This window comes from Prinia subflava, chromosome 10, assembly GCF_021018805.1.
Source record: "Prinia subflava isolate CZ2003 ecotype Zambia chromosome 10, Cam_Psub_1.2, whole genome shotgun sequence".
NCBI lineage: Eukaryota > Metazoa > Chordata > Aves > Passeriformes > Cisticolidae > Prinia > Prinia subflava.
In genome coordinates this window covers 23972631-23990115 of record NC_086256.1, presented here as the reverse complement: position 1 = coordinate 23990115, position 17485 = coordinate 23972631, and the positions used below count along the sequence as shown (strand labels likewise).

The 17485-nt window shown below is 48.3% G+C and overlaps 1 protein-coding gene across 1 annotated transcript in view; it reads right to left on the bottom strand.

Annotated features, from left to right (window-relative positions):
- Window positions 1-1631: 1631 nt before the first annotated feature.
- C10H1orf21 (chromosome 10 C1orf21 homolog) overlaps window positions 1632-17485 on the bottom strand; it is a 108130-nt gene continuing 92276 nt past the window's right edge. The window contains exons 4-6 of the mRNA XM_063407753.1: window positions 14884-14960; window positions 11176-11236; window positions 1632-2658 (exon numbers count right to left, since the gene is read on the bottom strand). Of these exons, the coding sequence (XP_063263823.1) occupies window positions 2617-2658; window positions 11176-11236; window positions 14884-14960 (180 nt within the window). The 3' untranslated portion in view covers window positions 1632-2616. The remainder of the gene's footprint in view (window positions 2659-11175; window positions 11237-14883; window positions 14961-17485) is intronic.

Here is a 17485-nt window from a genome sequence, read left to right as displayed (position 1 = left end):
TTATTACAGACCTTCAGCTGCCACATATATTTAGACTTCTAACCAAATCTGCCAGGATTTTGCAAAGGTGGAAGAATTACAGCAGGTTTCACCCTGGTGCCTCCCGGCCAGCAGCACGACAGCCTCCCCAGAACTTCAAATATTGCCATCCACAGCTCCAGCAGGGAGGCTGCAATTCATCCTGAAGGCTGAAGCACCTGCTGCTGCCTGGAATACAAGCACAGGTAAGATGGGAAGTGCTTTTCCTCTCTCACAAAACACCCACCAAAGTGCAGGTCACCAGTGCCAGCAGCAGCAGCAAGGAAAATATTAAATACAAGAATTATTAAAACTAAGAGGGGGCTGAAAGAAAGCTCATGATGTGTCTAACACAGTGTTTGTGTGGGGACATTCACACACAAGATGTTCAGCACCTGGAGAAGGAAATGTTTCAAAAGAACAGAGCCACCCCCATCTCTCCTGCACTGCTGTGAAAGCTTCCCAGAGTGCTCTGCAGAGAAGGGTTTGTGGGACCAAGCCCCAGGACTCTTTATTAATTAAAGTGTTTTAAATAATTGAAATGCACAGTCTCTCAACTCTCCCATGCGTACTCACCTGCTCAAGAGCTGGTGTAAATTATGGAAAAAATCACATCCAGGAGCAGAGAGACACCACCATGAAGAATTCATCACAAACCCAGCAGCTCTGCAGCACTGAGATGCCACAGCCCCAGGAACAGCGATGTGATGGGAGGGAGGCACAGAAACTGTCCCCAGGGAGGTCAGGATTCTTGGGAGGGGCTCCCTGGCCAATGCAGCTGCTCAGATGAGCAAGGATTTAGGGAAATCAGAGCTGCCTGATGGTTTTTGACCATTAAGAGGATAAAGCTGAGTATGCCACAGAGGACCCTGACACTGAGCTTTTACAGGGGAAGCTGTTGAAGCTCCTGGGTTGTCTGAATACTGGAACACAGCAACCACAGGGCTCAGACTGAGGGGGGCAGGTGCCTGGGGAGCCTGCAGAGCTCAGAAATACCTTCTACCTTTAGGAAACAGCTTGGAAAGCTGCTCCTGCTGGATGGGCTCACACCCTGCCCTTCAGGAATACCAGCAGCTCCCAGGTCTGTCCCCACTGCTCATCCCCTGCCTGAGAGCCAAAGGTAAATCCAGAGCAGGGATGGCAGCAGGAGGGAGCTGGGGGTTCTGCAGATATCCCAGGTACAGCGCAGTGCTGATGGGGAGTGAGATCTTCTGATGGGGGCTGTGCAGCCCCACTTAGAGTGAACATTAAGGGAAACCTCTTCAGTCACAAAATTCAGCAATAACTTAGATATTTGCAGAGGTCACAGGTGATCTTTGAGGGACTTAGATCCTTCAGAGGGAACTGCTTTTCAGAAAGCCCAGTGAAAAATGGCCAATACTTGGGCTGAGTGCCCCCTCAAGTGTCAGCCACATCCTGAGAGATGCTGTCAATGCACCCTCAGTCTGCCCACGCCCATCCCAAAAAGAAATCAACACAACAACAGCAAAGGACACTGACAAAGCTTCTCCACTGGACGCAGTGCAAACCCTCTCCTCTTGTGGCATCAAAGCTGGAAGAAATATCAGCACAGGTAACAATCTTCTTTGAAATAATAAATACAAAAGCTGTATTTTTTTCCTTTTTTTTTTAACTCATGACAGCATTTGTTAAAAATATTACATCTGCTTTTGAGAAGGTAATATCCTCTCCATTTAATATGGAAAAATAAACTCTACAGGACACACAACACATCCCCCCAGTTGGCACAGAGCTGCTTTAAGAGATCAGATCCACGGGACACATCAAGGCGGAGGAGAGGTTTGGTCTTCCTTGTCCCCAGACTCTTAAAACATCATGTTGTAGGAATGGTAAAAGACAAGAATACATAAAAACAGTAAAATGTTTATTTTCTTAGAAAAAAAGAGATTCAAAATGATTGTGATCACACTCCCATTCGTGCTCAGCAAAGCCAATACTGCAAGCTTAGTCCTTGATTAAGATACCTTTTAAATGAAACTTTTTTCCTCTTAAATTACAAGTTCCTGCTCTTGTATCACTTCCAGTATTTCAGTGATAACATGCTTTTAATGGATAACAGTTTCTCAGCTTCTTCTCAGCTGAGAAACAAGGCCTGCCATGGCAAAAACATCCCATCTCCAAAGCTTGGAATCACCAGCACTAACAAGCACTCCGGCCCCAGCACGGACGGACACACAGCTCAGGGGTGTTTCTTAGATGCTTGGATGTTCACTTATGGAAGCTTGGTATAACACTACCTCATCTGATAGAAAACAGGCCAGAAGCCTCAAGAAAATCAACAACGTCTTTTGGATTAACTTTTAAGGATTTGCTGCATATCTGGACACAGAAAAAAGTGAGAAGTTGCAACAAGTTTTAACTAGCAGCAACGAAAACAGTTCCTTACGAGTTCTTAGCAATATTCCTCACGTGTTCATTAGGAAACACTGTAACTGAATGGAGCATATAATGTGGAAATGGTCTTCTTCTGTTATGGAGTGCTGTTCACTCGAGGAGACGTCCCAAAGGTTGTATCCAGAAGGCTGGGTTGGATCTATTTACACTGGAGGTGCTCCCGGGGCGAGCGCAGAGCTGGCACTATGTGACATCCTCCTCCTCCTCTGAACAGTAGTCACGACCCTGCAGGGACAAAGGCCAGGAGTTGGCACACAGAGACAGCACACAGCAATAAATCCAGGGAGCACTTACTGAGAGCAGCTCTCTAAACTTAGGGGGTTTCAGTTCAGAGCTGGGTAGAAACCTTAGACACAGGGAATTTGCAGAAAACCAGGATAGGAGACACTTCCCTTTCTGTCTTTGTAATCTCATAAACATCATCCCCCATATACTGAATCCCAAGGGGATCCAACAAACTGATTTACAAACCTGCCTTATGTAAAGATCTGCCTCGATGGACACAGGCCTGAGATTTGTTGTGAAAGGATAATCTCCGAGGCAAAAGCAACAAAGCACATAATCCTGTGAGCAACACAAGGCAGCTGCTGTGAACAGGCATCCCTCATCTGATAACCCCAGCAAGTTTAACCCCACAGCAAAAGATACCATTTGTATGGAAATGATGCTTGTACTACAGGGGATTCAGCCTAAGCCTCACCAAACATGGATTTCTTATCAGCCCAGTCATGTTATGCCTTCTATCCCATCCCAAACACAGGTGTGGAGCAGCAGCTCCCTGGGCATTCCCCTTGGGATGGGCTGGAGAAGGCACCTCCCATCCCTCCCTAGCCAGTTCCTGCAGAGCAGCAGGAAAGGAGCCCCTGTCCTTGTCTCCCTGCACAAACCAGCTGGAGCTGAGCTCGTCAGTACAGGCCACCCAGGGGATCCTGCACCAAACAAGTGCCTCAAATGCAGGACCCCAAATCTCAGCCCCTGGACTGTTTCCAATTGTGCTGGGTGTATCACCTGAGCACCTGGGGAAGGAGAGCCAGAAAGACAAAAAAAAAAAGGTGACATGTTTCTTAACAAGGATCAGTTGATTTGGGACACACAGCTGGGCTGCACACCAGGAACAAAGGCTCCAAAACCTCTCTGCAGTCCCAGAGCCCATGGTGGGACTGCAGAGCTGGCTTTGCTGGAGCCCAGAGTCAGGAATGTGCAGTGCCCTGACAACTCCCTGTGGCCCAGCACTGAGAGCAGAAGGGTTTTCCAAGTACGTTAAAACAACCCCCAAGAGACTCATCAGCCCAAACTGCGACTCACAATCACTGACCCAGAAACAAAGGAAAAAAAATTACATTTTTTGAACCAAAAGCTGTGACTCAAAAAGAAAGAACGCTGAAATTCTTTTCAGTGAAGCACAGATCTGTCTTTTTTCCCAGGCCAGGGCCCACATTTGGACAAATGCAGGAGACTGAGCTGGTGGTGACGAAGGCTTTGTCCAAAATGCTTCAGAGGTGTGAAAGGCAGTGAGGGCTGAGCTCAGGGCACTTCCAGGACATCCATTTACCTGCTCCAGAGGGAGCCCCATGGCCCAGCACTCCTCCCTGGTGGCCACCACTGCTATTAAAGCCTCAAGCAGACCCAAATCTGACAGAAGAAAAGCCCTCCTGCATTTTTTTTCCCTCCTACTCCTCCTGCTGTTCTGCTTCTGGGCTTGCTGCGTGGCTGCCAAGTGCATCAGTTCTCCAATGGATGCCAAGGAACTGCTCCAAACCAACATGCTGAGCAAGTCCTAGCCATGGCACAGACACACCACCTCCCACCAGGCCTGAAGGCCACCCGGAGCTGGGCTGATCCTCCCAGATGTGTCACTTCCATCTGCACATCTGTATCCTTTTGGTGACCCCACCATCTCAGGTGATGCCCACACTGTGATGGGTCCCAACAGAGCTCTGCTCTGAGCCTTACTCCCCAAGTGCATTTTTGTCAGTAATAACAAGGTCAGCACTGCTCAGGGAGATCAGAGAAGGAATAAAGTGCCCTGTCATCACTGCTGCACCAGAAATCCAACACAGGGGTTGTGCCCTTGGTGCTCATTGGGCAGACAGACAGGGGAGGGCTGCCACTCCCTGCTGGCAGGGGAAAGGCAGCTTCAGCCCCAGTCCAGCAAAATGCTTTAAAATGTCACTTTTGACCCCTTGGTTGTTTCAGAGGATGTCTGACAGATGCTGGAGGAGATGGTCCCTTGATCACTGAGAGCCTGCTGGACATTTATCCTGGTGGGGCTGGGAACACCTCCTGGGAAATGGTCAGCTAAGAGCTTACAGAAACCACACTGCTCTAGTGGAACTGTCCCTGCTCGCTGCAGGGGCTGGACCAGGCGGCCTTTAAAGGTCCCTTCCAACCCAAACCACTCTCTGATTCTATGATTCCATGACTGGCAGTCAAATTCTGTCCAGGGGAGCAGGTTCCTGCATCCAGAGGAGCCAGAGGCACAGAGCAGGTGGCTCCTGACAGGAATGCATGGCCCACCATGGAATAAGTGAGCTGTGGGTTCAATCCCTGCATGGGCATTCACTTAGACACTGGACTCAATGGTTCTTGTGGGTCCCTTCCAATTCTGTCATTTCTGAGAAGCTCTAATGACTGAAAGTGCAAATGAACTATGTTGAGGAAGATGAGAACTGTAATATGTGCTTCCAAGTCCAGCTTGGAATTCCTGAGGAATTCCAGTCCCTGAGGAATCCCATCTCCCACCTCTGCAGTTTCAAAATACAACTGTTAGCCTTTGTAGATGTCCACAGAACACCATGAGTATTTCTAAACGAGTGAGTGAATTTAAGGTAAATTAAAAAGCAGCCTGATGTTCTTTTCCTGCTGCGTGCACCCAAACCAGAAGGGCTCATCCCCCATCCCTCATCCCTCCCTTGCTGCACCTCCAAAGTGCCCCCTCCTGATGCCCCGCCAGGGGATGCACCATGGCTCATGATATCTTTTTCGGGAATAAAAAAGGAAAGAAAAAATGGCAGGAAAAAGGCCCTTTCCCCATTGTGTGGGTGACAGGCCAATGAACAGCACCGCCCGGCTCAATGGCCCCTTGTGCTGCAGGAATGGGCCAGGCAGGGGAGGGACAGGAGGATGAGGATGGAGGGGAAGCAGGGGAGGGGGAGGAAAGAGAAGGAAGGGGAGGGAGAGTCGGGAGAGGAGGAAAAGGAGGCAGGAGAGGCAGAGGAGGGAGAGCAGCCCTTTCTGCAGCGGGCTGGGGACACAGTGGCCCCTTTGAGGGGCCCGGCTGGGCAGCCCCCGCCCCGCTGGGAACCCTTTTCATCAGGCTGCTTTTGTTTACAGGGCGCGCAGAAAGGACGGGAAGAAAATGCCGGAGGCGGCACTAAATCATTGTATACCGCGCTAATTTTTGTCCGTTTCTCATTTTGTTAGGGAAAAATCAATGGAGTCATTAAGAGCAATCCACTTTGCTAATGAGTTTCAGCCTAATCACGGTGCCCTCGCACAGGCTGGGTTGGCAGCCCGTTCCCAAGGGCACTCCCTGCATCCCGTACAAGGAGCTGCTTTGTGTCCCCTCCCGCTTCCCTGGCCGGCGTTGCTAACGAGGGATGCAGGGAGCTGCTGCCGGGCATCCTTCCCACGGCGGGCTCTTCTCCCTGCAGCTCCCCGGCCAGGTGAGTGCCGGAGAAACCCCTGCACACCCACCCCAACACCAGCGCTGTGCTCCAGAGCAAGCTGACCCACCGGGATATCCCCCACGGGATATCCCCCATGGGCATGGCAACGCCATGTCCCAGGCTCGGGGTGCCCATCAGAGCTCATCACATCCTTTAATCTCATTTTTGTCCATGAGCACGTCTGCATTGGGATTATTTTTCACAAGCCGCTGTAGCCACGTAGGAGGCAGTTTGTGATGATGGGATCAGGGATGGTTTTCCTCTGGTAAACCTGCCCAGGATTGTTTTACCATGGTCCCTTTTGAAGCACAAGGCCAGAGGTACTTCTCTTGTGGGGTTACAATCCCCAAATATAATCCCACGAATTGCTTGTCAATTTTTCCATCACTCCTCAGCCTTTTTCCTACAGAGAGACAGTTGCCTGTACACTGCCACAGCCTCCAGTAATAACACAAAATTCAAGGAGATAATTCCTCCAGGTCATTGTGCTGCTCCATGTAGGATTCAGAGACAGCAGTTGTTTTTCCAGCCATTTTCCAGGACAGCCATCATCAAGGTGTTTTTGCTAGTAAGCACTAAATGGGTAAATTTCTCACAGTCAAGACTTCATATGTTACAGCTTTTTATTTTTATTTCTATTTATTTCATGCAAGCCTTGGTGGGACAGGGCCCCTTCAAGGCAACAGACTTGACCTTGCAGGGCTGTGCCCAGGATCAAGTCTGCTCTGAGCCTCCCTGTGCAATTCATGGAATCCCACAAGGGTTTGGGTGGGAAGGGACCTTAAAGCCCATCCAGTGCCACCCCCTGCCATGGGCAGGGACATCTTCCACTAGCCCAGGTTGCTCCAAGCCCTGTCCACCCTGGCCTTGGACACTTCCAGGGATCCAGGGGCAGCCACAGCTCCTCTGGGCACCCTCAGAGGGATGGATTTCTCACCAATATCTCAACCCTGCCCTCTGGCAGTGGGAAGCCATTCCCCCTTGTCAAATGGTACTCCAGGCCCTTGTCCCAAGTCCCTCTCCAGCAATTGGTCTATGTCCCTCCTGTGCTGCCATTTCTTTTCAGGGGGTAATGTGGAATCTTGGAAATGGAGCCTTGAGGAATCAGGGTCCAAATAAATTTGAGATGCAGAAAGAAGAAAAAAACAACTAAAGGCTGAAGAAACTTTAGGAGAGACAGGTTAATTCTTCATTACGTGTTTCACAGCAAATCTTTTTGAGTCCAAATGCAACATCTGACTAAATTAGTCCTTGATCTATCAGATTGGAGAGAACCCAGATCATGAATTTACTTGCCTGAATGCCAACAGAAATGGTATTTATTTATGGATAAATAAACAGGACATGTTTCTATATTCTTAATCAGAGCTGATAGTTCAGAACCAGATTTATCCCACCACAGGAGTGCAATGATTGTCCCAGTCCTGCCTGCAGTCAGTGGAGCCCATTTCTCCTCTGCTGGGCACAGCAGATCTCAGATTTAACCACCAGCAGCAGCAAAATTTCCTTTAGGAGGACTGTTCCACTCTCTGCTTCCCTCTCTGGTTTCCAAGCCCTATTTCTGTGTATTTCTGCCTTCATCTCTCAGGTCAAGCAAATCACTTGTACTCCTGACCCACATCTTTCTAATTTACTCTGGGGAATGCTCTCCTCGAGCTTAATTGCTGCTATTACCTGTTGCTCATCCTCCACTGGAATATATCTCTGTGATTTCAGGCTAATTTTCAATAAATGATGACAAGGCTGACTGCAGATGAGCTGCCTCCTTCCCACTGCCTGTCTCTGTTCCATTTCCCCCTGAACTCTGGAACACATGTGCTTTTTGTCTCCCAAAGCAAAGCCCGTGACTACTCACAGTAACCTCAGCGAGTGGGAAGCCCCAGGAGGACTCACTGCAGCTGCTGGAACATTTCTGAGCCTTTCTGCCACCACTCAGGGCCTCGTGCTGAGTGCACACAGGTCCTTGGTCTTCCCCTTTGCTCTCCTCTCCATGGTGTGCCACAGGTCACAAAGTGTTTGGATGACATTTTCAGGTACGTGGTGGCATTCTTGGGCTTGTCCTGTGAGTCGGACTCCTTGGTCCCTGTGGGTCTGTGCCAGCTCAGGATATTCTAACTGCAGCTGCAGCAGTACAGGAACTACAGCTGCCTGTGCTGCCGACTGCTCAGCTCCCAGCTGCTCCCAGCCTCCCATCTAACCTGAACTCTGCCTTCTCTTCAGGTCTTGGGAGTATTTTTACCTCAGGCTCTGGTGTTTCTGAAAGGACTGGGCTGTCTCCAGCAGAACCAGTATCTAAGCCCACGTTTGAGGCTGCCTTTCACATTCTCAGCCCTACCCCAGCCCTCATCCCAGCATCTCCTCCTTCCAGCAAACCCTCTGAATGGCATTACCACCATCACAGGCAGTTCTGTACGTGCCAGTTCAGCTCCTGGAGCAGGGACAGACTCACTCAGAGACAGAGCAGATGTCCCCCTCTGAACGACTCACAGTGTTTTGACACTGAATTTTGGAAGACAGAAGCTCCAGGCTTCATGACATTCTGGTTTTTACCTTTGGGTGACATTTGCAGAAGGCAGTGGAGCTCTGTAGGGGCAGCCAGGAATGCACTACAGGGGCAGGACTTCCAGAGAGACTCTCCAGACTGTTCAATAAAGCTTTTTTCGATCTCCAGGACTCATAAATACTTCCTGTTTGCAGCTGATGAAACACCAGCCTGTGTTCTTTGCATTTCACACTTCGGCTGCAGGAGTTTTATTCCAGCTGCTCTCCCTGCCCAGGGAATGGCTCTGCCAGGTCCAAGCACCCCTGGAATGTTCCTGCCCAATGCTCACACACCAGAGTTGTTGTTGCACTTGGATTTGGTGACCCAGCACCCCTGGGGATCTCAGTGGAGCTGAGGGTGCTGTGCTCCTGACTGGAGTTTCTGCAGCACAGCCCACAGAGCAGCATCTCCATCACAAATCCAACAGCCACAGTAACCATGGGAACACCACAAGGTTTGGGACCTCCCCAGCCACAGGCAGCACCCCCCACACCTCTGCAGACTTTTTCAGCTGCCACTGGTGAGCTGCTCACTGACACAATCCTAAACGCTCGACTGCTGTCCCCATCTCCCTGGAGAAGGGACTGAAAATCAGACAAAACCCCTTATATTTTCCAATCTTTTGGCATTTGTGACAACACCTAGAAAAAAAAGTGTTGTGAGCAAAGATGAATTAAAAACCCCCAAATTTCTCTCATGAAGACTATTTTCTCAGACACAGGAGGTCCCCAGGGGACACAAATCCCACATTCAGCTGCGTGTTAACTCCTGCCAATCCCATCAGCTGTTAGCAGCTTGGTCTCTCTGACAGATAAACTGTGGATTTCCTCTGAACAATCTCCTGAACCCAAAGATAAATTATCCCCAGGATAACTAGCCCTGGAGATCACCTGGGAACATCTCAAAGCGGCTCCAGACACAGGAGACAGGGTCAGCTGCACCTCAGCAGCTGGGGAATGAGGGTGTTAGTGCCCTGCCACAGACCTTGGGAAGAAAAATTAACCAAAATTCATCCTTAGATACAGCCTGATGGCACTGCCTGTCTGCAGATAAGATACATCTTTGGAAAGTCTATTTCACTGGAGATTCTGTGCTCAGCATTATGGAAGGTGAGATGTCCAGGAAAGGCATCTGAATATTCATACGATGAATGCAATTATTCAAAGGAGATATTGCTGTATTATGGATACGTAGAAATTCTACTTTTAAATGCATTAGGCTACATAAAATCTTACCCCTGTGAAATACTGGGTACAGAAATATTCTTCTCAGGAGTCTATGAACTCCTCACTTCTACTCTTCCCCTTTCTGTCTTGTTTTCATAACTTTTATTTTTTAAGAGGAAAGTAACAAATGTGTTGCCTGGGACAAATACGAGATGCACCCACTGTAACACTCTGACTCCTAAGACCAGGAGTGCTGGCAAAAAATGGCAGAAGCTCAGAGCCATGCATGTAAAAACTTCCCTTCCACTCTGCAACCCAACAGGACAACAATAGAACAGAAAAGAACAGAAGAATGGACTGGACTAGACTAGAAGTATTTCAGTTGGAGGGGACCTACAATCATCAACTGCCTGAGCACTTCAGGACTGACCAGAAATTACAGCCTGTTGTTAAGGGCATTGTCCAAATGTCTCCTGGACACTGGCAGGCCTGGGGCATCCACCCACCCTGTTCCCATGTCTGACTTCCCTTTCCATACAGGAATGCTTCCTCATATCCAGTCTGAAACCAGGAGTACAAATTAGTGTACTGCTACTGAGCAAGCAAATATTCAATATAAAATATTGAACAAGATGCACAACTCCAAAGAGACAGATTAAAGAGTAAACTCGTGTGTGAACATCAGTCCCTCCATCTCCCTCAGCCACTCCTGGTATGAGCTGTGCTCCAGCTCCTTCACTGCTGTCTCACAAAGAAGTCAAGGGTGTCACTTAAAAGGTTTCTAAAACACACAAAAGCTGCTCTCAGGACAGCTGAGATATGCAAAGAATTATTCATCCTCTTCTTCAAAACATCTCCAGCACCATTATTTCACTGTCACAGCCCTGGGGCAGTGTTATCCGTACTTACAGCCACACCACCCCCTGGAGCCAGTGGCTACTTTGAGGAGATTCAACAAGAAATTCCTGGGGCATCCCAGCTATTAGCAGCATTAAGATTCCAGTTGTCTCCCATGGAGATGAGATGAAAGATCAAATCAGCAATGATGTGAAATCCCACTTTGCTCTGCACCTTTATCCAGCATGTATAACCTGAACATCTGAGTTAGCCTGCATTAATCCCAGAGTGGTGACATTCCCACAAAACAAAGGATTCTCTCAGTACCTCCTGCAAACTCTTTCCCTTCCTGTTTTCTTTGCACTTGAACTATCTAACCAAGGAGCTGGAAGAGAAATCTTGGGCCAGACCTCTCCAAATCATGGAGAACACAGAGAGCTGCAGCAGGCAGGTGACTGTGCTCCCATGGAGCAGGGAAAGCTGTGTCCACCCCTGAGGGAGACAGGATGAGAACAGTACTGTGTCTTACCTTTTCAATTTTTTCATCAAGCATTCTGAAGAATTCTTGTTGGCTTTCAGAGATGTGCATGCTGGAAGGCAAAGGAACAGTATCAATACCAACAGGGTTTCTTCCTTTATAAAGCAGCCCAGGGTTGTTGAGGGGCCCAGCTGTCAGCTTCCACCACTGTGAAAAATAAATCACTTTACGCTTTCATCTACAATGTCCATTTTTAATCTTTTTTTCCCCTCTTTTTTGTTTGCCCACAAAAATTATTGCATTTAGTGTACATGTGGGTGGTAACTGGGATCTGATGCATCCAGAGGAGACCCTTCCCTTTTCCAGGCTGACTGCAGGAATAGCCCAGTACCCCTCCATCTGAGAGGGACAGTGAGAGCCCCCTCTCTGTCAGGACAGGTTTTCCAGGGCTGCCAACCTCACCACCACAGAATGAGACACCCACAGTGTGAGGTTACAGACTGTGTCCTCTTATCCTGTATTTGTTACAGGGGAGAAGAGACTGACAACTGCTACAGCCTCCTGTCAGGGAGTTGTGCAGAGCCAGAAGGATCCCCCTGAGCCTCCTTTTCTCCAGGCTGAGCCCCTTTCCCAGCTCCCTCAGCCTCTCCTGGGGCTCCAGACCCTTCAATTCTGCAGCACCAAGAGACTCAGTGACATGATTTTGCATCACTAAAGAGGGCTGGAAGATACTCTTTTTTCATTGTCCATAAAACACTAATGGTCACCCAAGACCACAGGTCCTTCCCCATGGGGAACCTGCAAGTTAAATCACAGGAAGAATGGGGAGACAAGGGTGAGGATGGATGGCAGGTGGTATTTGGGGTGTTTATTTATGTTAGGGGATGGTGAGAGCTTCCTTCCTGCATGAGTACCACCCCTCCAGGAGGGTGAGGCTGGAGCACCCTCTGGGCCCGCAGCAGGGAGGAGCACAGGCTCCCAGGGGCTGGGGAAATGTGCCAAGGACTCCATGTGCAACACAAAAAGATGAAAAAAGGGAGGATGGGGACTGGTGCCAGTGGCAACAATGATGCCAAAGGGTCAGAAGGACACACATCTTGGAGATCTTCCCCAGCACATAAAGCTGGCTCGGCATGCCCTCCCCTCTTCCTCAGAGTGATCCTTTCAGCTGTACTGAGCTCATGCTCTCCCTAAGTGCCCAACAAGGGGCTGCACTTCCCCACAAAGCTCAGCATTGAGCCCTCCCCGCTATCGGCTGAACGTATACAAAGATCTGCTTATGTGGGACATAAATGAAGCTCAGTTCACAAGAGGAGGGCTCACGAATGGCATTAAAACCTAAAGCTGGTGATTCAGGAGCAGGAACAATTCACCTTTCAGTGGCTGAGGGAGTTCTTCTCCCCAGCTGTCTGCCTGTTCCTCAGGTTCCCACCTCCACCTCGGCTGGGGAATAGATGTTTTTTGGGACAGCTGACCCCATCACCTGCATATTCAGGTGCTCTGGAGAGGGATTTTAAGGCAGTGCAGCTCTTTCTGAGTAGGGAAGTGCTTGAAAAATAGTCTTGGCTTTACAACATCATAAATCCAATTTCTAATAAAATGAGGTAATACTGTAGTGACTCACCCCAACCACAATTTGTACGAAAACTAAAAGAAGGCAAGGGGGGAAAAAAGAAGTATTGTGTAGTCATATCCCTGAAAATTCCCACAGGATAATCCTGCAGATCTGGCCTAGTGGAAGGTGTCCTTGCCCATGGCAGGGAGGCTGGGTTAGCTGATTTTTCATGTGCCAGCCCAAACCATTCTGAGAGTGTGACTTGGCAGGGTAAAACTGGTCTGAAATAACCACCTGCATTTCATGCTTCAGGCTGCTGTCACTCCCTGAGTTATGAACTTGTCCCATGGTACTGTGTGGGTGTGTTTGATCATTGGAGGTGTCAGTGGGGTGAGTTTGGTGATGAACAGACAGAGCAAGTGCCTGTGAGGTTGGGGCAGGCTGCAGGGGAAGCCCTGAAGGTGTGGCATGTACCAGGAGTGGGTGTAAAGAGGAAGGACCAACCCTCCTCCCTCAGCCAAAGACCCCCATAAAGCTCCTGCTGGTTCCCTGCACCCCTGGTTTTAGAGTCCAGGACTCTGGATGGAAAAACCTAAATCCTCCTGCAGGGGGGAGAGCCCTCACAATCTTTTCAGCTGACATCAGAATATTGTAAAAGATTTTGTAATTTGATACTTAGTCCTTGTTTTGTTTAGAAGTAACATCCATTGTACCAGAACAGTAGCATAAGATGCATCTAATGGTCTATCTGTTAATTGCTGCTCTTCCAGCTGAGTAGACCTTTTCCACCCAATGCCACCCTGCCCTGCTGTCAGAATTGTCACAGGTTTTAGATGATAAACCTTAAAAAAATAAATATTACATTTTAACAGCTGTTTGCTGACTAGGCAATTAGCAACTCAATCACATGTAGCCACTTTATAAACAGAAATGCAGTGCTAGGTTGGGCAAACAGCAGAGCCTTGGGCAAACACTGGAGGATCTACCCAACAACCTCAAGTTACATACTGCACCCCTCTGTGAAGCTTCCTTACTTTTGCAGGTCTGTGACAGAAATATTTATCTCTGTCAATGCAATGTAAAAAATAGGCTTTTTGGTCAGTTCTGACTTCTGCAGGGACTTTTCAAATTAGAGTTTTATGAAGGAATGGAAGCCCTGGCCCCATGCAATTCCTCTGCTGTGGATGTGGACCAAAAGATGACCCACCAAAAGAACAGCCCTTTTTTATTCCAGAGTAATTAGCCTTACAGAGCACCTTAAATACATCTCTGACCCTGCTGGCAAGGATTGAGCCACAATAATGAAGTGCAGCTTTGCTGAAGAGTGCTTCTACCTCCTCCTCCCTATGATGAATTTCTTTACCATTACCTCCAAAGCACTCGGCTTTTCCCTTTGAAAAGACGCTGAATTACTGCTGTCAGCTGATTAGGAAATAACTGAAGTTTCCAGACTAGAAATCGTGTTCAAGGCACTTGATAGGCAGCAAGTTTAAGTTAGTAAGTGCCTTGAGGGCAGGGCACAAGGAACAGCATTTCCACTGGTGTTCAAAACCCAAATCACAAACCTTCATCACTTGTTCTTCACGAAGCCCATATGTGGCTCTGTAATCTGTTATTTCTCAGCCAATTAGTGATTAAAATGTCACACTGATCAGATAAGAAATGAGTTACTACTATCAATAACCAGCTCTGCCACAAGAGGCAAATATTTCATGTAACACTGACTGACCCCAGGCAGAGCATGGGCACAGAACTGCCAACCAAGCAGGGAAGAACTCACAGCTACAGAACAACCTTTATTTTACCAGCCTGACCATTCCCAGTCCCAGGCAGAACAGCTGCTAATCTAAACCAGGAGCTGGCAAAAACCTCCCTGGGACTGACCCAGCAGTATTTAGGAACACTAGTGGATATAAGGTTTGTTCTGTGTAAGTTGTATAGAAAGCTGAGAAACAGCCCAGGGTCTTCTGTTAAGCACAACAGGCTCCATCTCACCTTTTTTCAAGTCCTGCATCTTTGCAGTGCAAGGAGAGGAAGCTTCCCAGCCTTGGGACACATGTGATCCTACCTGTAGTATTTAACTGAGCATGACTTTAGGGCTGCTGGAGTCATCATCTGGTCTTTGCTAGGCAGTAATTGTGAACCTCACAGACACTGCTTGTGTTTATTTGTATTATGATTTAAACAACAGAAATTGAACTTACTTTGCTCTGGGTTGATGTACTAATCCTGGGATCTCTTTATTGGATTTAAGTCTTGAGTTTGAACTGGCACTTTTTTCCTGAAACACACAAAAAGCACACATCAGTATTTATGAAGCACACAAAGAGTGACAAGCATTTGTCATCGGGGTGTCACACTTGGCTGGGTCCAGGCTCTTCTGCCTGCACAACCAAATGAGAACAGCTCAACGAAAATGAAACTAAAGGTAACACAAGAGATGAAATGACCCCAGGTGGGCAATTTTTAATGCCCTGGGCTGGGTGGCATGCAGAATTGCCTCTGGGTTACTGGATGAAATCCAGGGATCAAACTCTGTGCTGGCCAGTAACTCTCCAGCAGTCCAGGGAAAATGGGGGTGCTCATATAAATCAATAACAACACCAGCCTCCACCTTCACCAGAGCAAGGCAAAGCACTGGGAAGGCAGCCCCAGAGTCACCCAGCGCCCCCAGGCTGGCTCAGAGCAGCGTGGGGACACAGCAGCATCCAGGAATTGTCTGCAGGAGGAAGCACGTGTCAGCTGTGCCAGTGAAGAGTACCAAGGGCAGACATGACCTGCTCAGGCACAAAACTGGGCACAAGGGGCCCAAGGAAGCAAATCAGCTCTGGAGATCCCAAAAATAAGGATGTGGGGCTGCTGGAGAGAGTCCAGAGAAGGCCACAGAGGTGCTCCCAGGGCTGGAGCCACTCTGCTCTGGAGCCAGGCTGGGAGCTGTTCACCTGGAGAAGAGAAGGCTTCGGGAAGACCTCAGAGCCCCTTGCAGTGCCTAAGAGGGCTCCAGGAGAGCTGGAGAGGGACTTGGAACAAGGTCCTGGAGACAGGGGGACAATGGCTTCCCACTGCCAGAGGACAGGGATACACAGGATATTGGGAAGGAATTGTTCCCTGTGAGGGTGGTGAGCCCCTGGCACAGGGTCCCCAGAGAAGCTGTGGCTGCCCCTGGATCCCTGGAAGTGTCCAATGCCAGGCTGGACAGGGCTTGGAGCACCCTGAGCTAGTGGAAAATGTCCCTGCCCGTGGCAGGAGGTGGGACTGGATGGGCTTTAAGGTCTCTTGCAAGACAAACCAGTCTGTGTTTATAGACAAGGACACAACCCTGTCCTTTGCAGAGGACCAGAACCATTAAAAACATCTTTTAAAAGGCCTGGGAGGGGAAAGAGAGACTTGAGAGACAGCACTGCTTGGTAAGACCTCTACATCATGTCATGAGCTTCTGTAACCCAAAACTTAGTGCACAAACCTATCTGTTATCTCCAACATCCTTCAGAGGGACACAGCCCCTTCCAGATCTTCCCAGTGCCATGTGTTAGGGAAAGCTGCTGGTGCAGATGGGAGAGGTCTGAGTCAAATCTTAGAGCTCATCTGCTCCACAAATCTCTTCGTATTTCTTAGGCATGTCACACCCATGGCAATTTAAGAAACATAAACCCAAGAATCAGCGGTTTTGTGGGTAATTCTGGTGGTTTTATTTAGCTTTATTTAGTCTTTGAATGTCTGAATCACACAACGAGATTTTGGAAAGGGCTACTAAATCACTGAATTAAAAAAAAAAAAGAGGCTGTCTGGCAGTTAATATTTTAATGAATAATTCTACAAGGGCTGTAAACATCAATTGCCTCAGCATATTTAACACTGTTTAATGCATATCTTCTAATCCTCCTAACCAGGGAACAGTGCCTTGCATGAAAATAGCAGGGAGAGAGAAACAAGCCCTTCTTCCAAGCCTTAACAAGGGTGTCTGTGTTTGCTACACCCCACCAGCCACTGCCTGCCCAGGATCCTGGGAGATGATGCCAGACCAGCAGAACAAAAGGCAAAATCACTTTTTTTTCAAAGCATCTTCTAATTTGAACAGTGCTAGGAGGGTGTGGCATGTATGTAAATGTTGTGTGTGATGAACACGTGTACACAGACACACACCCATGAGCTCATGTCTGACTCACGTGGCTGTCAAAGCACGACAAAAAGAGAAGATATTCATGGCAAAGACAACAAAGCCATAAGTCAGCAAATCCCAGGCTCCTGCACCAGGTGAGCCTTTATCCTCAGATCTGCTCCATGGGACAGGAAGGGGAAGGGAAGACTCTGATCTACAGCTCCTGTGTTGGGAGCTGTGATAAATCCAGGCGTTATGAACTCAGCTTTGCACACCTCTGCTCGTGGTTTGGTGTCAGTGCTGCTCTGTCAGGAGCTGGAATCAGCCCAAATCCCAGCCTAAAGAAACTTCTGGCACTTAGGAACAAATAGAAAGACACAAAAATTGTATATTGCCTTCTGATTGTGGGTCCCAGGGCAATATTCAAAATATTAACTGACACACATGGGAAAAGTCAAATAAAATTCCTGTTTAGTTGACTTCAAGATACCAGAGTTTACTCTTTCCCTCCTGTTGCTACTAGTAATTACCACACCTCAATTATCTATTACAATTCTCCTATTTAAGCAAAGAGTATGTTACCTTCTCCACCTGCTGCTCAGCAGGAACAGACAGAAAAGGAAGAGTTAAGAGAAAAATAAACCAGGTCTCAAATTGGCTCAGTGCTTTGTTTATAGCTCTTATTATGGCAGTGGTATTTCACTGCA